At 49.6% G+C, this 24959-nt stretch overlaps 1 protein-coding gene across 3 annotated transcripts in view; it reads right to left on the reverse strand.

Annotated features, from left to right (window-relative positions):
* SYTL4 (synaptotagmin like 4) overlaps window positions 1-24959 on the reverse strand; it is a 358613-nt gene that overhangs the window by 116760 nt on the left and 216894 nt on the right. For all 3 annotated transcript variants that reach the window (XM_068249964.1, XM_068249962.1, XM_068249963.1), the window contains 3 exons: window positions 9263-9363; window positions 5217-5303; window positions 1488-1666 (listed from right to left, as the gene is read on the reverse strand). In XM_068249964.1, coding sequence (XP_068106065.1) covers window positions 1488-1666; window positions 5217-5303; window positions 9263-9363 — 367 coding nt within the window. The remainder of the gene's footprint in view (window positions 1-1487; window positions 1667-5216; window positions 5304-9262; window positions 9364-24959) is intronic.

Raw genomic sequence — 24959 nt, forward strand, 5'->3', positions numbered from 1 at the left:
CTACTAACTAAAATACAATGTCTATCTAACTAACAACAATATAGGTGTATATGGCAGGTGTAGGTGAGCAAAAACGCTAGGTAAATGATCACAATAGAGCACTTGCTAAGCCAAAGCACAAAGGAGCAACTCTCTCTCTGTACAAGTCTCAGGCAAGCATGGAGAAACGGAACATGGCGGCCGCTATTTATAGGGTAGGGGCTGGCCAGGGTCCCCCTCTGTGATTGGCTGCCGTCAGAGGGCCTGGGAGCCCTCTGATTGGCTCTAAGGACATCAATCTGGGCTATGACGCTATTCGAGCTCGGTACCGAGCTCGAATAGCGCCGGGTTGCTCGAATAGCTCGAATAGTGAATGGGCTATTCGAGTGTACTCGGATAGCCCATTCGAATAGCTCCAGCTATTCGGAGCTCGAATACCGAGCTCGAATAGCTGGAAAAGAGCTCGAATATTCGAGCTACTCGAATATTCGAGCTCTGCTGAGCACCACTGCACAGCAGCTCTGCCCGCAGGCTGGTTGATTGCCTTCTCACCAACAGGGTCCAGGACTCCAAGTGGATTCCTGAATTTTAAAGGCCACTTCTAGCAATTTAAGGCCACTGCCAGTAATTTTACTGGTGCGTGTACATGCCTGCCCTACAGCTGCAACAACAAAACAAAAGGCATGTACATGTGCCCATCCCCCTTCGTGATCATTACCTTGCCGCGGTGAAGGGGCTTGCGTATCACAATGAAGCAATGACCGCCGGCTATATGAGTGTCTCGGGTGGGGTTGGCACACAAAAGATAATAAGGTTGTTGCTTCATTGTGGACAGACCAAATGTAATCAGCTGGACTGACAGTCACTGTTGTTCTATCATTGAGCTACCACAGCCCGGCGACCATATGGGCTTGAAAACCGCCACGGCCTACACTCTGGCCACGGTGTGCACCAGTCCAGCACGGCCGTCACTACGCAAACAGCTGTTTGTAGTGCGTTACACAGTGAGTTTGGTGTGTCAGTGTGAAGCAGTACTCTAATTACACTCCCTGATTGATGTATACACATGCAAGATGTTTTAAAGCACGTTAGGCCTGCAATTTAGCATTCAATGTGATTTCTGCCCTTAAAACGCTGCTTTGCGTCACATCCAGATTTTTCCTGGGGACTTTTGGCGTCTATCCCACTCCGCCATGCCCCCCTCCAGGTGTTAGACCCCTTGAAACATCTTTTCCATCACTTTTGTGGCCAGCATAAATGTTTCTAGTTTTCAAAGTTCGCCTCCCCATTGAACCGAAAATCGGAGGTTCGGGCCCTCACTAATGGGAAGCCTTGGAGGGAAATGTAAAGATGCTTTTGTTCTCAGTTATACTTAGTATAGGTGAGAGCGCGTCCTATGTGTAAGCTTTACCGCCAGTTCCTGCCGTCCTCTCCACCTGCCCACACCCATCACCCTCACACATGCTGGCACCGTTTTCCTGTTTGGAAACAGAATTGCTGGCACTTACGGGTTGGACTTTCGCCGCGATTTGTCTCCATACGCCAGGTTGCGGCACTCTTTCACGATGACGGTAAGGATCTGCGTCTTTGGATCGTATTTCATGGAGAACATGATCTCCCCAGTCACCACCACATTCCCGAAATCTCCCGCCTCGCTGTAGATACTCATCATACTACCCAGAGTGCTCTGCAGACAGGAAATCACATGATGAGCAGACAGGAAGTGAGAGTTCTGGAAAATCTTGTGATCATACTGCTGGCCACACACAATGCAACCAAATCCTCTCATCATTAGGATTATTCAATATATTGCTAATTTGTACAAATCACCGTCACTCGAAGGATGTGTTGATTTGTACAAATATTCCATACATGCTTTACTGGAGAAAGTGAAACCTTATTAATCGACTAAAACTCCAATAATTAAACTACACACAATACAACCAAATCATCTGATTCACAGTTATTTCCAATAAAATTGTTTACAAGTACAAAACGACTGAAATAATCAAATATCGAATCGGCAGAAAATGTTATATGATCAATTCATAAAATAAATATGGAAAAATTAAAAACTGAGCTACGTTTAACCACATTATAAAGTACAGAATACAAGCAAATCATTCAATTCTTACATTTCGTCAAGCAATTGAATGTATAGAGAGACTTACAGCTCCTCCCCTTTCCCACACATCACTCACATTCCAACAGCTCCTCCCCTTTCCCACACATCACTCGCATTCCAACAGCTCCTCCCCTTTCCCACACATCACTCACATTCTTACAGCACCTCCCCTTTCCCACACATCACTCACATTCCAACAGCTCCTCCCCTTTCCCACACATCACTCGCATTCCAACAGCTCCTCCCCTTTTCCACACATCACTCGCATTCCAACAGCTCCTCCCCTTTCCCACACATCACTCACATTCTTACAGCACCTCCCCTTTCCCACACATCACTCCCATTCTTATAGCCCCTCCCCTTTCCCAGACATCACTCACATTCGAAACAGCTCCTCCCCTTTCCCACACATCACTCCCATTCTTACAGCACCTCCCCTTTCCCAAACATCACTTCCATTCTTACAGCACCTCCCCTTTCCCACATATCACTCCCATCCTTAGAGCACCTCCCCTTTCCCACACATCACTCGCATTCCAACAGCTCCTCCCCTTTCCCACACATCACTTGCATTCCAACAGCTCCTCCTCTTTCCCACACATCACTCCCATTCTTACAGCACCTCCCCTTTCCCACACATCACTCCCATTCTTACAGCCCCTCCCCCTCCCCAAACATCACTCCCATTCTTACAGCTCCTCCCCTTTCCCACACATCACTCGCATTCCAACAGCTCCTCCTCTTCCCACACACCACTCGCATTCCAACAGCTCCTCCCCTTTCCCACACATCACTCACATTCTTACAGCACCTCCCCTTTCCCACACATCACTCACATTCCAACAGCTCCTCCCCTTTCCCACACATCACTCACATTCTTACAGCACCTCCCCTTTCCCACACATCACTCACATTCCTACAGCTCCTGCCCTTTCCCACACGTCACTCACATTCTTACAGCACCTCCCCTTTCCCACACATCACTCACATTCTTACAGCTCCTCCCCTTTCCCACACATCACTCCCATTCTTACAGCACCTCCCCTTTCCCACACATCACTCCCATTCTTACAGCTCCTCCCCCTCCCCAAACATCACTCCCATTCTTACAGCTCCTCCCCTTTCCCACACACCACTCACATTCCTACAGCTCCTGCCCTTTCCCACACGTCACTCACATTCTTACAGCTCCTCCCCTTTCCCACACATCACTCCCATTCTTACAGCTCCTCCCCTTTCCCACACATCACTCACATTCTTACAGCACCTCCCCTTTCCCACACATCACTCACATTCCAACAGCTCCTCCCCTTTCCCACACATCACTCACATTCTTACAGCACCTCCCCTTTCCCACACATCACTCACATTCCTACAGCTCCTGCCCTTTCCCACACGTCACTCACATTCTTACAGCACCTCCCCTTTCCCACACATCACTCACATTCTTACAGCTCCTCCCCTTTCCCACACATCACTCCCATTCTTACAGCACCTCCCCTTTCCCACACATCACTCCCATTCTTACAGCTCCTCCCCCTCCCCAAACATCACTCCCATTCTTACAGCTCCTCCCCTTTCCCACACACCACTCACATTCCTACAGCTCCTGCCCTTTCCCACACGTCACTCACATTCTTACAGCACCTCCCCTTTCCCACACATCACTCACATTCTTACAGCTCCTCCCCTTTCCCACATATCACTCCCATTCTTACAGCACCTCCCCTTTCCCACACATCACTCCCATTCTTACAGCTCCTCCCCCTCCCCAAACATCACTCCCATTCTTACAGCTCCTCCCCTTTCCCACACATCACTCCCATTCTTACAGCTCCTCCCCTTTCCCACACATCACTCCCATTCTTACAGCTCCTTCCCTTTCCCAGACATCACTCCCATTCTTACAGCTCCTCCCCTTTCCCACACATCACTCCCATTCTTACAGCACCTCCCCTTTCCCACACATCACTCACATTCTTACAGCTCCTCCCCTTTCCCACACATTACTCCCATTCTTACAGCTCCTCCCCCTCCCCAAACATCACTCCCATTCTTACAGCTCCTCCCCTTTCCCACACATCACTCACATTCTTACAGCACCTCCCCTTTCCCACACATCACTCACATTCTTACAGCTCCTCCCCTTTCCCACACATCACTCCCATTCTTACAGCACCTCCCCTTTCCCACACATCACTCCCATTCTTACAGCTCCTCCCCCTCCCCAAACATCACTCACATTCTTACAGCACCTCCCCTTTCCCACACATCACTCCCATTCTTACAGCTCCTCCCCCTCCCCAAACATCACTCCCATTCTTACAGCTCCTTCCCTTTCCCAGACATCACTCACATTCTTACAGCTACTCCCCTTTCCCAGACATCACTCCCATTCTTACAGCTCCTCCCTTTTCCCACAAACATCACCCACATCCTTACAGCTCCTCCCCTTTCCCACACATCACTCCCACTCTTACAGCTCCTCCCCTTTCCCACACATCACCCACATCCTTACAGCTCCTCCCCTTTCCCAGACATCACTCCCATTCTTACAGCTCCTCCCCTTTCCCAGACATCACTCACATCCTTACAGTCCCTCCACTTCCCACAAACATCACCCATATCCTTACAGCTCCTCCCCTTTCCCACAAACATCACCCATATCCTTACAGTTCCTCCCCTTTCCCACACATCACTCACATCCTTACAGCTCCTCCCCTTTCCCACACATCACTCCCATTCTTACAGCACCTCCCCTTTCCCACACATCACTCCCATTCTTACAGCTCCTCCCCCTCCCCAAACATCACTCACATCCTTACAGCTCCTCCCCTTTCCCACACATCACTCACATCCTTACTGCCCCTCCACTTCCCACAAACATCACCCACGTCCTTACAGCTCCTCCCCTTTCCCACAAACATCACCCACATCCTTACAGCTCCTCCCCTTTCCCAGACATCACTCACATGATCCTTACAGCCCCTCCCCAAACATCACTCCCATCCTTACAGCCCCTCCCTCTCCACACATAGTTACTACTTCCTTCTAAATTATTAGTATTATTATTATTATGTAAAAAAAATATATAATTATAACAAAATCTAACCGTAGATGCTCCGCTGCGTAAACTGCTTCTTCCTGTTGTCATTCGATGAATTTCCACCAAGTTATCAATATCTTCATCTTCTTCATCCTGAAAAACAAAACACACTTCATTATTACATTTTAACATAAGGGTCTTTGTATAATTCATTTTATTCCAATCAACAGAAGTATACAATAATTTCTACAGGAATAAGTGGCAATAACAGATAAAAATATTACCCAGTAACAGTGGTGCTCGGAGACCTCTTTTTTATATCTGGATTGTTCTGGATCTGGGGGGTGTGTTTGTATGGGCGTAGCGTAACCGTAACCCCAAAGTAGCAAACATAGCCAACTACGACCATTAAATAATAAATGCAGCAACAGTTACCCCAGACACCAGAAAATAAACGCAATGTGGGCAATATTTCACCAGAAAAAAAACACAATGTGGGCAACATTTTAGCAGAAAAAAAACACAGTTTGGGCAACATTTCAACAGAAAAACGCAATTTGGGCAACATTTCAGCAGAAAACAAACCCAAATTGGGCAACATTTCAGCAGAAAATAAACCCAAATTGGGCAACATTTCACCTGCAAAAAAAAAAGAATTTACTCACCTGACAGAAGTCCCCTCACCCGGCCGGCCTCTGGTGCGCAGCTCCCCCGGAGATATTGCTCCTGCAATCTCCTGCGCTGAATGGAATAGCAGGGCGGGCTATGGGAAGATGGCGCCTGAAGCCCAGTACTGGAGATACAAATAGTCCCGTAGCCCTGCTCTGCCTACCTAGGCAGGCTGGACCGGGGCTGCGGGCTATGAACTGGCGCGGCCAGTTAATGCAATCGGACGGTGGCCAGAGTCCCTGCGGCTAAAAGCGGGACATTTCCCGGGACATAGCACAGCCTGGGACGGGGACCCCGAATGTGGAACGCGTCCTGACTAAAGCTTTTATAGTAAATGATGTATGAAGCATCATGTTCTTTTTAAAGAAAAACAGCAATTGTTTATGTGGGGAGGTATAATAGAGAAAAAAGAAAAAGAAATGGCTGTAAATTAACATCAGGAGGTTCCAGACAGCGGTCGTGCAGCCCACATTGTGTCCAATGCACAACTGGGACATCACAGTTCAGCCCAGACATCTCAAAAAAACAGTGCGACTCCCCCTAACAGCTGGGCATCCAGTGCGTCCACGGCCAGTGGCTAGCGGCGGAATGGACACTGATGCGGCAGAAGTGCTGACATTGGCGGCAATGCTGCTCCCTCTCCTCTTGCCCTTGCTTTTCCTGCTGCCCCTCCCCCGGCTACCAGTGCCACCAGACATAGTACAACTTTATATGTGTGCAAATGAAGTGGGGTACTTGTACTTTATTCAAATCAGTAGTACTAGTAGATAGTAGCAGTAGGAGAACTTCAATTAGCGGAGTGACAGCAGAGTAGCACACACTGACACACTAACTGTCTGTCTATCTGTCACACTATAACAGCACTGCAATGAAAGTAAGCCAACTCAATACAAATTAACTATATAGAACTGGCAGTAGTAGACTAGTTGTAGTAGTACTAGTAGAACTTCAACTGCCGGAGTGACAGGAGCTCCACACACTGTCTATCTGTCACACACTGACTGACTAACAGCAGCACGGATAGTGCATTCCGGATTTATCCAGCTATCTGGAATCCATATCAGAGTTTGGATACCAGAAAAAAAGTTCGGGTGTCTGGAATCTGGATGAGCATCACTGCCCAGTAAAGTTCCCGACCTCTCAAGCCCGCTGTCTGGGTGTCACCCTGGACGCCGCACTCTCCTTCACTCCCCACATCCAAAACCTCACAAAGTCCTGCAACTTCCACCTTCGTAACATCTGTAAGATTCGCCCTTTCCTGACCTCTGCCACCACCAAACTCCTCATCCATGCCCTCATCATTTCCCGCTTTGACTACTGCAATGCCCTTTTGTCTGGTCTCACTATGAACCGAACAGCCCCACTGCAGTCCATCATGAATGCGGCAGCCAGAATTATCCACTGCTCCCATCGCTCCACCACAGTGGATCCCCTCCTAGAATCCCTCCACTGGCTTCCTATCCAGTCCCTCTGTCCACCTTTGTGCCTCTGCTGTGTCCCTCTGTCCCCATGTGCCTCTGCTGTGTCCCTCTGTCCACCTTTGTGCTTCAGCTGTGTCTCTCTGTCCACCTTTGTGCCTCTGCTGTTATCCCTCCGTCCCTTTTTCTGCCTCTGCCTTTTTCCTCTGTCCACCTTTGTGCTTCAGATGTGTCACTTTGTTCACCTTTCTGCCTCTGCTGTGTCCCTCTGTCCACCTTTGTGCCTCTGCTGTGTCCCTCTGTCCACCTTTGTGCCTCTGCTGTGTCCCTCTGTCCACCTTTCTGCCTCTGCTGTGTCCCTCTGTCCACCTTTCTGCCTCTGCTGTGTCCCTCTGTCCCCATGTGCCTCTGCTGTGTCTCTCTGTCCACCTTTCTGCCTCTGCTGTGTCCCTCTGTCCACCTTTGTGCCTCTGCTGTGTCCCTCTGTCCACCTTTGTGCTTCAGCTGTGTCCCTCTGTCCACCTTTCTGCCTCTGCTGTGTCCCTCTGTCCACCTTTCTGCCTCTGCTGTGTCCCTCTGTCCACCTTTCTGCCTCTGCTGTGTCCCTCTGTCCACCTTTGTGCCTCTGCTGTGTCCCTCTGTCCACCTTTGTGCCTCTGCTGTGTCCCTCTGTCCACCTTTGTGCCTCTGCTGTGTCCCTCTGTCCACCTTTCTGCCTCTGCTGTGTCCCTCTGTCCCCATGTGCCTCTGCTGTGTCTCTCTGTCCACCTTTCTGCCTCTGCTGTGTCCCTCTGTCCACCTTTGTGCCTCTGCTGTGTCCCTCTGTCCACCTTTGTGCTTCAGCTGTGTCCCTCTGTCCACCTTTGTGCCTCTGCTGTGTCCCTCTGTCCACCTTTCTGCCTCTGCTGTGTCCCTCTGTCCACCTTTGTGCCTCTGCTGTGTCCCTCTGTCCACATTTCTGCCTCTGCTGTGTCCCTCTGTCCACCTTTGTGCCTCAGCTGTGTCCCTCTGTCCACCTTTGTGCCTCTGCTGTGTCCCTCTGTCCACCTTTGTGCCTCAGCTGTGTCCCTCTGTCCACCTTTCTGCCTCAGCTGTGTCCCTCTGTCCACCTTTGTGCCACAGCTGTGTCCCTCTGTCCACCTTTCTGCCTCAGCTGTGTCCCTCTGTCCACCTTTGTGCCACAGCTGTGTCCCTCTGTCCACCTTTCTGCCTCAGCTGTGTCCCTCTGTCCACCTTTGTGCCTCAGCTGTGTCCCTCTGTCCACCTTTGTGCCTCTGCTGTGTCCCTCTGTCCACCTTTGTGCCACAGCTGTGTCCCTCTGTCCACCTTTCTGCCTCAGCTGTGTCCCTCTGTCCACCTTTCTGCCTCTGCTGTGTCCCTCTGTCCACCTTTCTGCCTCTGCTGTGTCCCTCTGTCCACCTTTGTGCCTCTGCTGTGTCCCTCTGTCCACCTTTCTGCCTCTGCTGTGTCCCTCTGTCCACCTTTCTGCCTCTGCTGTGTCCCTCTGTCCACCTTTGTGCCTCTGCTGTGTCCCTCTGTCCCCATGTGCCTCTGCTGTGTAACTCTGTCCACCTTTGTGCCACAGCTGTGTTCCTCTGTCCACCTTTCTGCCTCAGCTGTGTCCCTCTGTCCACCTTTGTGCCACAGCTGTGTTCCTCTGTCCACCTTTGTGCCACAGCTGTGTCCCTCTGTCCACCTTTCTGCCTCAGCTGTGTCCCTCTGTCCACCTTTGTGCCACAGCTGTGTTCCTCTGTCCACCTTTGTGCTTCAGCTGTGTTCCTCTGTCCACATTTGTGCCTGTCAGGTTCCTCTATCTTCTTTGATCCAGACACAGAAGCTGCTGGGCTGGTAGTGTCAGTGTCACAACTCCTTCCCCAGCTGAAGTGTCACTTCAGCTGTGTGGTACAACTCCCTCCCCCAGCTGAGATTGCAATTAACGAATAGAAACAGAACCATTGCATAAGAGGCCACAGTAAACGCTGAGGGAACCCTTTTCTGGGACTGGAGTTCCACTTTGATACCAACCATTTCCACACTAAGGCCAGGGACAGACTTGCTGCGATCTCCCATAGAAGTCTCCTCGGCCTTCTCTCCTGGACGCAGGTCTATAGTGGATTTACTGTAATCTAAGATGTAGAACAGAGGAATCAGCTGAAATGAGAAACTGTATTTATCCACATACATACTACATACTCCCTCCTGTGTGGTACAATTCCCTCCCCTAGCTACACTGTCACTCCCTCCTGTGTGGTACAATTCCCTTCCCTAGCTACTAAGTCACTCCCTCCTGTGTGGTACAATTCCCTCCCCTAGCTACAATGTCACTCCCTCCTATGTGGTACAATTCCCTCTCCTAGCTACAATGTCACTCACTCCTGGGTGGTACAATTCCCTCCCGAAGCTACAATGTCACTCACTCCTGGGTGGTACAATCCCCTCCCCTAGCTACAATGTCGCTCCCTGCTGTGTGGTACAATTCCCTCCCCTAGCTACAATGTCACTCCCTCCTGTGTGGTACAATTCCCTCCCCTAGCTACAATGTCACTTCCTCCTGTGTGGTACAATTCCCTCCCCTAGCTACAAGGTCACTCCCTCCTGTGTGGTACAATTCCCTCCCCTAGCTACTAAGTCACTCCCTCCTGTGTGGTACAATTCCCTCCCCTAGCTACAATGTCACTCCCTCCTGTGTGGTACAATTCCCTCCCCTAGCTACAATTTTACTTCCTCCTGTGCGGTACAATTCCCTCTCCTAGCTACAAGGTCACTCCCTCCTGTGTGGTAGAATTCCCTCCCCTAACTACAATGTCACTTCCTCCTGTGTGGTACAATTCCCTCCCTTAGCTACAATGTCACTTCCTCCTGTGTGGTACAATGTCACTCCCTCCTGTGTGGTACAATTCCCTCCCCTAGCTACAAGGTCACTCCCTCCTGTGTGGTACAATTCCCTCCCCTAGCTACAAGGTCACTCCCTCCTGTGTGGTACAATTCCCTCCCCTAGCTACAATTTTTCACATACCCGTATATTCCGGCGTATAAGACGACTGGGCGTATAAGACGACCCCCCAACTTTTCCAGGTAAAATATACAGTTTGGGATATACTCGCCGTATAAGACTACCCCACTTCCAACGCACACCAAAAAAAAATAAAAATAAAAAAATCATGTACTGGTGCTGTGTATGAACAGATACTGGGGCTGTACTGTATGTGTCACCCAGTATATAACAGTATATAGTCAATTGACTTGTTGCATTGGTCAACTCTCCTTTAGTAGACTGGTCAGCTCTCCTTGTCTACCTGTTTATCAGAGCGGTATGGAAGAATAGATTGCACAGCAGGGAGATCTGAGAGGCGGTAACAGGATAGGGCGTATCACCCGGCATCAATGACACCCGGCGTATAAGACGACCCCCAACTTTTCAGAAGATTTTCAAGGGTTAAAATGTAGTCTTATACGGAGGAATATACAGTACATATATGAGCAATAATAATAATAATAATCACAGCTTCATAACTGCAGGGCTACACAAGGCACCAAAAAGACTCAAAGAGAAAGGGCCCTCTAAGGAAATGAATCTGATTATATACTTCAACAAATATGTGTTTCATCAAAAAAATATAAATTTTATTTAAACAACAAAGTCACATATAATAAAAACCATAACATTGGTAAAAAAAAACAACAACATATATCTCACAGTAAGTGAATCACCTGTTATATCATATATATATATATATACATACATACATACACATATATACATGCTAGACCTCACCAGGGGAGCTGGTGGGTACTAGCTGCAACAGTATAGACTTCTCCAGAGGAGCTGGGGGGTCTACCAACACAAATAACAATACCTTTACCAGAGGAGCTGGTGGGTACTAGCTGCGAGAACAGTGCTAGACCTCACCAGGGGAGCTGGTGGGTACTAGCTGCGAGAACAGTGCTAGACCTCACCAGGGGAGCTGGTGGGTACTAGCTGCGAGAACAGTGCTAGACCTCACCAGGGGAGCTGGTGGGTACTAGCTGCGAGAACAGTGCTAGACCTCACCAGAGGAGCTGGTGGGTACTAGCTGCGAGAACAGTGCTAGACCTCACCAGGGGAGCTGGTGGGTACTAGCTGCAATAACAGTGCTAGACCTCACCAGGGGAGCTGGTGGGTACTAGCTGCAATAACAGTGCTAGACCTCACCAGGGAAGCTGGTGGGTACTAGCTGCGAGAACAAAGCTAGACCTCACCAGAGGAGCTGGTGGGTACTAGCTGCGAGAAGAGTGCTAGACCTCACCAGGGGAGCTGGTGGGTACTAGCTGCGAGAACAGTGCTAGACCTCACCAGGGAAGCTGGTGGGTACTAGCTGCGAGAACAGTGCTAGACCTCACCAGAGGAGCTGGTGGGTACTAGCTGCGAGAACAGTGCTAGACCTCACCAGGGGAGCTGGTGGGTACTAGCTGCAATAACAGTGCTAGACCTCACCAGGGGAGCTGGTGGGTACTAGCTGCAATAACAGTGCTAGACCTCACCAGGGGAGCTGGTGGGTACTAGCTGCAATAACAGTGCTAGACCTCACCAGGGGAGCTGGTGGGTACTAGCTGCGAGAACAGTGCTAGACCTCACCAGGGGAGCTGGTGGGTACTAGCTGCAATAACAGTGCTAGACCTCACCAGGGGAGCTGGTGGGTACTAGCTGCAATAACAGTGCTAGACCTCACCAGGGGAGCTGGTGGGTACTAGCTGCAATAACAGTGCTAGACCTCACCAGGGGAGCTGGTGGGTACTAGCTGCGAGAACAGTGCTAGACCTCACCAGGGAAGCTGGTGGGTACTAGCTGCGAGAACAGTGCTAGACCTCACCAGAGGAGCTGGTGGGTACTAGCTGCGAGAACAGTGCTAGACCTCACCAGGGGAGCTGGTGGGTACTAGCTGCAAGAACAGTGCTAGACCTCACCAGAGGAGCTGGTGGGTACTAGCTGCGAGAACAGTGCTAGACCTCACTAGATGAGCTGGTGGGTACTAGCTGCGAGAACAGTGCTAGACCTCACCAGAGGAGCTGGTGGGTACTAGCTGCGAGAACAGTGCTAGACCTCACCAGAGGAGCTGGTGGGTACTAGCTGCAATAACAGTGCTAGACCTCACCAGGGGAGCTGGTGGGTACTAGCTGCGAGAACAGTGCTAGACCTCACCAGGGGAGCTGGTGGGTACTAGCTGCGAGAACAGTGCTAGACCTCACCAGAGGAGCTGGTGGGTACTAGCTGCAATAACAGTGCTAGACCTCACCAGAGGAGCTGGTGGGTACTAGCTGCAATAACAGTGCTAGACCTCACCAGGGGAGCTGGTGGGTACTAGCTGCAATAACAGTGCTAGACCTCACCAGGGGAGCTGGTGGGTACTAGCTGCAATAACAGTGCTAGACCTCACCAGAGGAGCTGGTGGGTACTAGCTGCGAGAACAGTGCTAGACCTCACCAGAGGAGCTGGTGGGTACTAGCTGCGAGAACAGTGCTAGACCTCACCAGAGGAGCTGGTGGGTACTAGCTGCAATAACAGTGCTAGACCTCACCAGGGGAGCTGGTGGGTACTAGCTGCGAGAACAGTGCTAGACCTCACCAGGGGAGCTGGTGGGTACTAGCTGCAATAACAGTGCTAGACCTCACCAGGGGAGCTGGTGGGTACTAGCTGCAATAACAGTGCTAGACCTCACCAGGGAAGCTGGTGGGTACTAGCTGCGAGAACAGTGCTAGACCTCACCAGGGGAGCTGGTGGGTACTAGCTGCGAGAACAGTGCTAGACCTCACCAGGGAAGCTGGTGGGTACTAGCTGCGAGAACAGTGCTAGACCTCACCAGGGGAGCTGGTGGGTACTAGCTGCGAGAACAGTGCTAGCCCTCACCAGAGGAGCTGGTGGGTACTAGCTGCAATAACAGTGCTAGACCTCACCAGGGAAGCTGGTGGGTACTAGCTGCGAGAACAGTGCTAGACCTCACCAGGGGAGCTGGTGGGTACTAGCTGCGAGAACAGTGCTAGACCTCACCAGGGGAGCTGGTGGGTACTAGCTGCAATAACAGTGCTAGACCTCACCAGGGAAGCTGGTGGGTACTAGCTGCGAGAACAGTGCTAGACCTCACCAGGGGAGCTGGTGGGTACTAGCTGCAATAACAGTGCTAGACCTCACCAGGGGAGCTGGTGGGTACTAGCTGCGAGAACAGTGCTAGACCTCACCAGGGGAGCTGGTGGGTACTAGCTGCAATAACAGTGCTAGACCTCACCAGGGGAGCTGGTGGGAACTAGCTGCAATAACAGTGCTAGACCTCACCAGGGGAGCTGGTGGGTACAAGCTGCAATAACAGTGCTAGACCTCACCAGGGGAGCTGGTGGGTACTAGCTGCAATAACAGTGCTAGACCTCACCAGGGGAGCTGGTGGGTACTAGCTGCAATAACAGTGCTAGACCTCACCAGAGGAGCTGGTGGGTACTAGCTGCAATAACAGTGCTAGACCTCACCAGAGGAGCTGGTGGGTACTAGCTGCGAGAACAGTGCTAGACCTCACCAGAGGAGCTGGTGGGTACTAGCTACAATAGTATAGACTTCTCCAGAGGAGCTGGGCGGTCTACCAACACAAATAACAATACCTTTACCAGAGGAGCTGGTGGGTACTAGCTGCAATAACAGTGCTAGACCTCACCAGGGGAGCTGGTGGGTACTAGCTGCGAGAACAGTGCTAGACCTCACCAGGGGAGCTGGTGGGTACTAGCTGCGAGAACAGTGCTAGACCTCACCAGGGGAGCTGGTGGGTACTAGCTGCGAGAACAGTGCTAGACCTCACCAGGGGAGCTGGTGGGTACTAGCTGCAATAACAGTGCTAGACCTCACCAGGGGAGCTGGTGGGTACTAGCTGCAATAACAGTGCTAGACCTCACCAGGGGAGCTGGTGGGTACTAGCTGCGAGAAGAGTGCTAGACCTCACCAGAGGAGCTGGTGGGTACTAGCTGCGAGAACAGTGCTAGACCTCACCAGAGGAGCTGGTGGTACTAGCTGCGAGAACAGTGCTAGACCTCACCAGAGGAGCTGGTGGGTACTAGCTACAATAGTATAGACTTCTCCAGAGGAGCTGGGCGGTCTACCAACACAAATAACAATACCTTTACCAGAGGAGCTGGTGGGTACTAGCTGCGAGAACAGTGCTAGACCTCACCAGGGGAGCTGGTGGGTACTAGCTGCGAGAACAGTGCTAGACCTCACCAGGGGAGCTGGTGGGTACTAGCTGCGAGAACAGTGCTAGACCTCACCAGGGGAGCTGGTGGGTACTAGCTGCGAGAACAGTGCTAGACCTCACCAGAGGAGCTGGTGGGTACTAGCTACAATAGTATAGACTTCTCCAGAGGAGCTGGGCGGTCTACCAACACAAATAACAATACCTTTACCAGAGGAGCTGGTGGGTACTAGCTGCAACAGTATAGACTTCTCCAGAGGAGCTGGTGGGTACTAGCTGCAACAGTATAGACTTCTCCAGAGGAGCTGGGGGGGTCTACCAACACAAATAACAATACCTTTACCAGAGGAGCTGGTGGGTACTAGCTGCGAGAACAGTGCTAGACCTCACCAGAGGAGCTGGTGGGTACTTGCTGCAACAACAGTGCTAGACCCCACCAGAGGAGCTGGTGGGTACTAGCTGCGAGAACAGTGCTAGACCTCACCAGGGGAGCTGGTGGGTACTAGCTGCAAGAACAGTGCTAGACCTCACCAGGGGAGCTGGTGGGTACTAGCTGCGAGAACAGTGCTAGACCTCACCAGGGGAGCTGGTGGGTACTAGCTGCGAGAACAGTGCTAGCCCTCACCAGAGGAGCTGGTGGGTACTAGCTGCGAGAACAGTGCTAGACCTCACCAGAGGAGCTGGTGGGTACTAGCTACAATAGTATAGACTTCTCCAGAGGAGCTGGGGGGTCTACCAACACAAATAACAATACCTTTACCAGAGGAGCTGGTGGGTACTAGCTGCGAGAACAGTGCTAGACCTCACCAGGGGAGCTGGTGGGAACTAGCTGCAACAGTATAGACTTCTCCAGAGGAGCTGGTGGGTCTACCAACACAAATAACAATACCTTTACCAGAGGAGCTGGTGGGTACTAGCTGCGAGAACAGTGCTAGACCTCACCAGGGGAGCTGGTGGGTACTAGCTGCAACAGTATAGACTTCTCCAGAGGAGCTGGGGGGGTCTACCAACACAAATAACAATACCTTTACCAGAGGAGCTGGTGGGTACTAGCTGCGAGAACAGTGCTAGACCTCACCAGGGGAGCTGGTGGGTACTTGCTGCAACAACAGTGCTAGACCCCACCAGAGGAGCTGGTGGGTACTAGCTGCGAGAACAGTGCTAGACCTCACCAGGGGAGCTGGTGGGTACTAGCTGCGAGAACAGTGCTAGACCTCACCAGAGGAGCTGGTGGGTACTAGCTACAATAGTATAGACTTCTCCAGAGGAGCTGGGCGGTCTACCAACACAAATAACAATACCTTTACCAGAGGAGCTGGTGGGTACTAGCTGCAACAGTATAGACTTCTCCAGAGGAGCTGGTGGGTACTAGCTGCAACAGTATAGACTTCTCCAGAGGAGCTGGGGGGGTCTACCAACACAAATAACAATACCTTTACCAGAGGAGCTGGTGGGTACTAGCTGCGAGAACAGTGCTAGACCTCACCAGAGGAGCTGGTGGGTACTTGCTGCAACAACAGTGCTAGACCCCACCAGAGGAGCTGGTGGGTACTAGCTGCGAGAACAGTGCTAGACCTCACCAGGGGAGCTGGTGGGTACTAGCTGCAAGAACAGTGCTAGACCTCACCAGGGGAGCTGGTGGGTACTAGCTGCGAGAACAGTGCTAGACCTCACCAGGGGAGCTGGTGGGTACTAGCTGCGAGAACAGTGCTAGACCTCACCAGGGGAGCTGGTGGGTACTAGCTGCGAGAACAGTGCTAGACCTCACCAGAGGAGCTGGTGGGTACTTGCTGCAACAACAGTGCTAGACCCCACCAGAGGAGCTGGTGGGTACTAGCTGCGAGAACAGTGCTAGACCTCACCAGGGGAGCTGGTGGGTACTAGCTGCAAGAACAGTGCTAGACCTCACCAGGGGAGCTGGTGGGTACTAGCTGCGAGAACAGTGCCAGACCTCACCAGGGGAGCTGGTGGGTACTAGCTGCGAGAACAGTGCTAGACCTCACCAGAGGAGCTGGTGGGTACTAGCTACAATAGTATAGACTTCTCCAGAGGAGCTGGGGGGTCTACCAACACAAATAACAATACCTTTACCAGAGGAGCTGGTGGGTACTAGCTGCGAGAACAGTGCTAGACCTCACCAGGGGAGCTGGTGGGTACTAGCTGCGAGAACAGTGCTAGACCTCACCAGGGGAGCTGGTGGGAACTAGCTGCAACAGTATAGACTTCTCCAGAGGAGCTGGTGGGTCTACCAACACAAATAACAATACCTTTACCAGAGGAGCTGGCAAAGTACTAATAATGAAAGAACTAAAGAAGTTTGGCTAAACCTTACCAGAGGAGCTGGTAAGGTAATAACAGCACAAGTGACTGAATAGTTTAACTAGACCTTTCCAGTGGAGCTGGTAAGGTACTATCAGTCACTGGAGTTAGGCAAGTAAGCCTGAACCTCACCAGAGGGGCTGGTTCTAATAGCTAGAGCACCTCACCAGTGGCTAGGGCCCACTGGCGAGTAGAGTAGTCAGACAGGCAAGGTTCGACAACAGGCAGGTAGAGAAAGTACCAAAACGGCAGGCAAGAGAGTAGTTAATATCAAGCAGAGGTTCAGCAACTAAAGTCAGAAAGGCAGAGGTACAGAATCGTATAGAAATAGGAAGGTCAGAGAGTAGCCAGAATCATACACAGGTTATCAGAATACAATATAATAATAACTAACTATAGATAGATGTATATCGCAAACACTGCATATACATCTATCACCAACAGGAACCTCACTAGGTCTGAGCGCTAACACGAGTGTATTCGCAACAGCAGACGAGTTGCCAAAATCTGTGAAGGCTTAAGAAGCCGAGGAGAGCCCAGCGCCATGCCCCCTAGCAATCAGCCAATCCGAGCAGCGAGAGTCACTCCTGACGTCAGCCGACAAGGTCTGCTCTATCTCGTACTCTGCTTCTCCATCAATCACCACGGGGGGGGGAGAGGAATCCACATGCACAGCAGGTTTCAAGAGGGATACATGAAACGTTCTACCACCCCTGAAGCTGGGTGGGAGCGAGACAACATAGGTAACATTGTTGACCCTTTTGGACACAGGGTATGGCCCTATGAATTTGGGACCCAATTTAGCGGAGGGTTGCTTTAGGACCAAGTGTTGAGTAGAAAACCACACTAAATCTCCTGGGAGAAAATTCCACTCCACAGAACGTTTCTTATCTGCCTGTTTTTTCTGGGTAGAAAAAGCCTTTTTCAAATTCTCTTTGACTTTTCCCCAGATCTCTTTTATTGTCCCTTGCCATTCCTCCAAGGCCGGGAAAGGTGATGACACCACCGGAAGGGAGAGAACTTCGGTGATCTCCCCGTTACCACTTGAAAAGGGGAGAATCCCGAGGAGGCACATTCAAATTATTATGGGCAAATTCTGCAAAAGGCAAGAATTTGACCCAATCCATCTGAGCATCCTCCACGTAACATCTAAGGAACTGTTCTAAAGATTGGTTGACCCTTTCGGTCTGCCCATTTGTCTGTGGGTGGTAGCCGGAGGAAACGATAGATTCATTCCCATATGATGACAGAAGGCCTTCCAAAACCTGGACACGAACTGGACTCCCCTATCTGACACCACATTTTCCGGAATTCCATGCAGTCTGAAAATGTGATGGATGAAGAGCTCTGCCAACTCCTGTGCAGTGGGGAGTCCGTCCAAGGGAATAAAATGGGCCATCTTGCTGAATCTATCGACTACCACCCATATGACTGTTTTACCCTCTGATCTAGGCAGTTCGCCCACAAAGTCCATGGACACATGGGTCCAGGGCTGCTCAGGCACTGGAAGTGACTGTAAGGTACCCACAGGAACCCGTCTAGACGACTTACTCCTAGCACAAATGGAGCAATTATTGACAAATTCCTTACAATCTGACACTAGCGAGGGCCACCAGACGCAACGGTCTAACAACTCCTGTGTGCGAGCAATCCCTGAATGACCAGCGTTTTTATGGGTATGGAATGCATGAAGAATTTTAAATTTGAACTGCAATGGAACGAATAGAACCCTATCTGGTTTCCCTTCAGGGACGTCCTGTTGGAATGGGCTTAACATAGGTACCCAATCCACCCAGGAATCCATCTCAGGGGGTTCAGAGGACGACTCAGAAGTCCCCTCCACTTGAATTTCAGTAGCGGCTAAGGTAACAATTTCCAGACAATGATGATGACAATAAGGAGACCAGCTTAACAACTGTCTGGAACTCCAGTCAATCTGAGGAGAATGTTTTTAAGCCACGGCATACCCAGAATGACGGTGGAGGTGGACATTTTGAGTACCAGAAACTGTATTTGTTCCTTATGCAGAACTCCTAACTGACACAACAACACAGGAGTCTGGGTGATGGACTGTTTAATTGGTAATGGGGAATCATCCACTGCGGTAATCTGCACCTGACGTCCCACAGGAGTTAAAGGAAAACCAAATTTGACAGCAAAATCATACGCCATAACATTAACAGCTGAACCAGAGTCTATAAAAGCCTGGGTGGAGTGAACCTGCCCCTCCCAGGTGATAGAGCACGGGAGTAATAGACGTTTATTGTTTAGAGGTAAGATTGGATAGCCTAGGGTAGTTCCTCCAGCTACTCCTAGGCGATAGAGTTTTCCGCCTTCTTGGGACAGGCAGCCACTATTTGCCCTTTCTCAGCACAATAAAGACATAACTTTTCATTGCGTCTCCTGTTTTTCTCGACCTCTGTGAGCTTGGTTTGCCCAATCGGCATTGGCTCATCACGAGGTGGAGAGGAAGACACTGAAGCAGAAAAGGTACCAGAACCATATCTCCCTGGAACTTTACCCCGAGCTTGCTTCTGATAGCGAACTCGCTGATCAATTTTGACAACCAAGGAGATGACTTCGTCCAATGATTTAGGTTCGGGATGCCCCAACATCAAGTCGGCAACTGCATCAGATAACCCAGACAAAAAACAATCTAAGAGTGCGTATTGTCCCCATCTAGCTGAGACTGCACCTCTCCTAAACTCAGCTGCATAAGTTTCAACAAGATTATGCCCTTGCCTGAGTGTCTTCCATTTCCTTTCTGACATTATGGCTAAATCGGGATCATCGTATATAACTGTCATTGCCTTAAAAAAGCATCAACTGAGGCCAGAGCCTCATTCTCCTGAGGGAGACTGTAGGCCCAGGACTGTGAATTACCAGATAATAACGTCTTAATTAAGGTAATTCTCTGGCGTTCTGTACCTGACGATACTGGCCGTAATTCAAAATAAGATAAACACCTGAGTTTAACATTTCGAAAATCAGAGGGATGCCCCGAGAGTTTTTCAGGAGAAGGCACCCTGGGTTCTATGACATGAGGGGAGGGCACTTGTGCATTAGGGTCTTTCAAACGGTTAACTGTTTGAATCAGTTGGTCAATCTGGGTCTGCTGCATGTTAACCGTTTTAATGAGTTCATTAACATTGGTAGCCAGCAGATCCACCTGATTGCACAGTGTCTCCATATTATTTGTCTGGATGGTTGAACTCGATGGACGTATGTCTTTTTTCAACCAAAATAACTATGTAACTATGTAACTATTTCTGGTCTGCTGTTCTGTAACGGTTGGGTGCTGCAACTGAGACGTCTGATTATTTGTGATCTGCAGAATCACCAATAATACAGACGCTATACCTGATTATGTGTGATCTGCAGCATCACCAATAATACTAGTATAGCTAGCTGAGAGTAAGGTGTAGTGTTTGGTGCAACAGTAGAATAAATGGATAGATCTCACCAGAGGAGCTGGCAAATACTATCTGCAACAGTATAGACTTCTCCAGAGGAACTAAAGGGTCTACCAACACAAATAACAATGCCTTTACCAGAGGAGCTGGCAAAGTACTAATAAAGAGAGAATTAAAGAAGTTTGGCTAAACCTTACCAGAGGAGCTGGGAAGGTAATAACAGCACAATGACTGAATAGTTTAGCTAGACCTTACCAGAGGAGCTGGCCAGGTACTATCAGTCACTGGAGTTATGCAAGTAAGCCTGAACCTCACCAGAGGGGCTGGTTCTAATAGCTAGAGCACCTCACCAGTGGCAAGGGCCCAGGCAAGGTAGTAGACAGGCAAGGTTCGACAACAGGCAGGTAGAGAAAGTACCAAAACGGCAGGCAAGAGAGTAGTAATATCAGGCAGAGGTTCAGCAACTAAGTCAGAAAGGCAGAGGTACAGAAACGTTTAGCAATAGCAAGGTCAGAGAGTAGCCAGAATCATACACAGGTTATCAGAGTACAATGTAATAATAACTAACTATAGATAGATGTATATCGCAAACACTGCATATACATTTATCATCAACAGGAACCTCACTAGGTCTGAGCGCTAACACAAGTGTATTCGCAACAGCAGACCAGTTGCCAATGATCTGTGAAGGCTTAAGAAGCTGAGGAGAGCCCAGCGCCACGCCCCCTAGCAATCAGCCAATCCGAACGGCGCGAGTCACTCCTGACGTCAGCCGACCGGCAGGTCAGCTGACGCGCCTTCTTCCAGCATAAAGGTCCTGTCTCTGCGCGCGCTCCCGCGCGATGCAGAGACCCTATGAGCCAGAGACAATGCCGTTCCCGGCGTGCTGGACGCCGCTGGGACGGATAAGGCCTGTGAACAGGGAACAAAGGCGGCTGCGGGTATAACCTGCGTATCTGCAGCTGCCATAGTTTCAGATGTTACAAAAAACCACTAGGAGTGCTCAGTGACTAATTAACAACCGATCAATATTAATTCCAAACAAAAAATACCATAAAAGTCAAACTAATCTCAATCCCTGTGGGAAAAAAAAAATGTGTAAAAATACCACCCCATACACTTCACACGGATTGAGAGCTCTTCATATATATTGTATACACCTGATGGCCATTGCCTGGTTTACTCGAATTATATTGTATACACCTGATGGCCATTGCCTGGTTTACTCGAATTATATTGTATACACCTGATGGCCATTGCCTGGTTTACTCTAATTATATTGTATACACCTGATGGCCATTGCCTGGTTTACTCTAATTATATTGTATACACCTGATGGCCATTGCCTGGTTTACTCGAATTATATTGTATACACCTGATGGCCATTGCCTGGTTTACTCTAATTATATTGTATACACCTGATGGCCATTGCCTGGTTTACTCTAATTATATTGTATACACCTGATGGCCATTGCCTGGTTTACTCTAATTATATTGTAGACAAGACAGGTGATCCACTTATTCTGAGATATATGTTTGTTTGTTTTGTACCAATTTTATGGTTTTTATTATATGTGACTTTGTTGTCTAAATAAAATTTATATTTTTTTGATGATACACATATTTGAATCTTTTTGTTCAAGTATATAATCAGATTCATTTCCATAGGCCTAGGGGACACCAAAAACCGCTAGCAGATCCGCAAAATGCTAGCAGATTTTGAAACGCTTTTTGTTATTTTTCTATGGCGTTTTGCTAGCGTTTTGCGGATTGCTGCAGTGGATTTCGGTGTAGTAGATTTTATATGTTGTTACAGTAAAGCTGTTACTGAAGAGCTTCTGTAACAAAAACGCCGGCAAAACCGATCTGAACTGCCGTTTTTCAGAGCGGTTTGCGTTTTTCCTATACTTTACATTGAGGCAGAAACGCACCCGCAATCCAAAAAATGCCTCACCTCGGGAGTATGTGTTTCAGCAAAACTCCTCCTGCTCTGGTGTGCACCAGCCCATTGAAATACATTGACCAAGCAGATCCGCAGTAGCAAGCGGCTGCAGAAACGCTGAAAACGCCGCTCAGTGTGCACCAGCCCTTAGAGGGTACTTTCTCTTTGTAGATGGGGAGCACCAAAAAGACTCCCTTAGCTATGATGTCACTTCCTCCTGTGTGGTACAATTCCATCCCATAGCTACTAAGTCACTCCCTCCTGTGTGGTACAATTCCCTCCCTTAGCTATGATGTCACTTCCTCCTGTGTAGTATAATTCCATCCCCTAGCTACTAAGTCACTCCCTCCTGTGTGGTACAATTCCCTCCCCTAGCTATGATGTCACTCCCTCCTGTGTGGTATAATTCCCTCCCCTAGCTATGATGTCACTTCCTCCTGTGTGGTATAATTCCATCCCCTAGTTACTAAGTCACTCCCTCTTGTATGGTAAAATTCCCTCCCTTAGCTATGATGTCACTCCCTCCTGTGTGGTATAATTCCATCCCCTAGCTACTAAGTCACTCCCTCCTGTGTGGTAAAATTCCCTCCCTTAGCTATGATGTCACTCCCTCCTGTGTGGTATAATTCCATCCCCTAGCTACTAAGTCACCCCCTCCTGTATGGTAAAATTCCCTCCCTTAGCTATGATGTCACTTCCTCCTGTGTGGTATAATACCCTCCCCTAGCTACTAAGTCACTCCCTCCTGTGTGGTACAATTCCCTCCCCTAGCTATGATGTCACTTCCTCCTGTGCGGTATAATTCCATCCCCTAGCTACTAAGTCACTCCCTCGTGTATGGTAAAATTCCCTCCCGTAGCTATGATGTCAATTCCTCCTGTGTGGTATAATTCCATCCCCTAGCTACTAAGTCACTCCCTCCTGTGTGGTACAATTCCCTCCCCTAGCTATGATGTCACTTCCTCCTGTGTGGTGTAATTCCATCCCCTAGCTATGATGCCACTTCCTCCTGTGTGGTATAATTCCCTCCCCTAGCTACTAAGTCACTCCCTCCTGTGTGGTAAAATTCCCTCCCTTAGCTATGATGTCACTTCCTCCTGTGTGGTATAATTCCATCCCCTAGCTACTAAGTCACTCCCTCCTGTGTGGTACAATTCCCTCCCCTAGCTATGATGTCACTTCCTCCTGTGTGGCATAATTCCATCCCCTAGCTACTAAGTCACTCCCTCCTGTGTGGTACAATTCCCTCCCCTAGCTATGATTACACTTCCTCCTGTGTGGTATAATTCCCTCCCCTAGCTACTAAGTCACTCCCTCCTGTGTGGTACAATTCCCTCCCCTAGCTACTAAGTCACTCCCTCCTGTATGGTAAAATTCCCTCCCTTAGCTATGATGTCACTCCCTCCTGTGTGGTACAATTCCCTCCCCTAGCTACTAAGTCACTCCCTCCTGTATGGTAAAATTCCATCCCTTAGCTAGGATGTCACTCCTTCCTGTGTGGTATAATTCCCTTCCCTAGCTACTAAGTCACTCCCTCCTGTGTGGTACAATTCCCTCCCCTAGCTATGATGTCACTTCCTCCTGTGTGGTATAATTCCATACCCTAGCTACTAAGTCACTCCCTCCTGTGTGGTACAATTCCCTCCCCTAGCTATGATGTCACTTCCTCCTGTGTGGTATAATTCCATACCCTAGCTACTAAGTCACTCCCTCCTGTGTGGTAAAATTCCCTCCCTTAGCTATGATGTCACTTCCTCCTGTGTGGTATAATTTCCTCCCCTAGCTACTAAGTCACTCCCTCCTGTGTGGTACAATTCCCTCCCCTAGCTATGATGTCACTTCCTCCTGTGTGGCATAATTCCACCCCCTAGCTACTAAGTCACTCCCTCCTGTGTGGTACAATTCCCTCCCCTAGCTATGATGTCACTTCCTCCTGTGCGGTATAATTCCATCCCCTAGCTACTAAGTCACTCCCTCGTGTATGGTAAAATTCCCTCCCTTAGCTATGATGTCACTTCCTCCTGTGTGGTATAATTCCATCCCCTAGCTACTAAGTCACTCCCTCCTGTGTGGTACAATTCCCTCCCCTAGCTATGATGTCACTTCCTCCTGTGTAGTATAATTCCCTCCCCTAGCTACTAAGTCACTCCCTCCTGTGTGGTACAATTCCCTCCCCTAGCTACTAAGTCACTCCCTACTGTGTGGTACAATTCCCTCCCCTAGCTATGATGTCACTTCCTCCTGTGTGGAGTAATTCCATCCCCTAGCTATGATGCCACTTCCTCCTGTGTGGTATAATTCCCTCCCCTAGCTACTAAGTCACTCCCTCCTGTATGGTAAAATTCCCTCAGCTATGATGTCACTTCCTCCTGTGTGGTATACTTCCATCCCCTAGCTACTAAGTCACTCCCTCCTGTGTGGTACAATTCCCTCCCTTAGCTATGATGTCACTTCCTCCTGTGTGGTATAATTCCCTCCCCTAGCTACTAAGTCACTCCCTCCTGTGTGGTACAATTCCCTCCCCTAGCTACTAAGTCACTCCCTCCTGTATGGTAAAATTCCCTCCCTTAGCTATGATGTCACTCCCTCCTGTGTGGTACAATTCCCTCCCCTAGCTACTAAGTCACTCCCTCCTGTATGGTAAAATTCCATCCCTTAGCTAGGATGTCACTCCTTCCTGTGTGGTATAATTCCCTTCCCTAGCTACTAAGTCACTCCCTCCTGTGTGGTACAATTCCCTCCCCTAGCTATGATGTCACTTCCTCCTGTGTGGTATAATTCCATACCCTAGCTACTAAGTCACTCCCTCCTGTGTGGTACAATTCCCTCCCCTAGCTATGATG

The sequence above is a fragment of the Hyperolius riggenbachi genome, chromosome 8 (assembly GCF_040937935.1).
Source record: "Hyperolius riggenbachi isolate aHypRig1 chromosome 8, aHypRig1.pri, whole genome shotgun sequence".
Lineage (NCBI taxonomy): Eukaryota > Metazoa > Chordata > Amphibia > Anura > Hyperoliidae > Hyperolius > Hyperolius riggenbachi.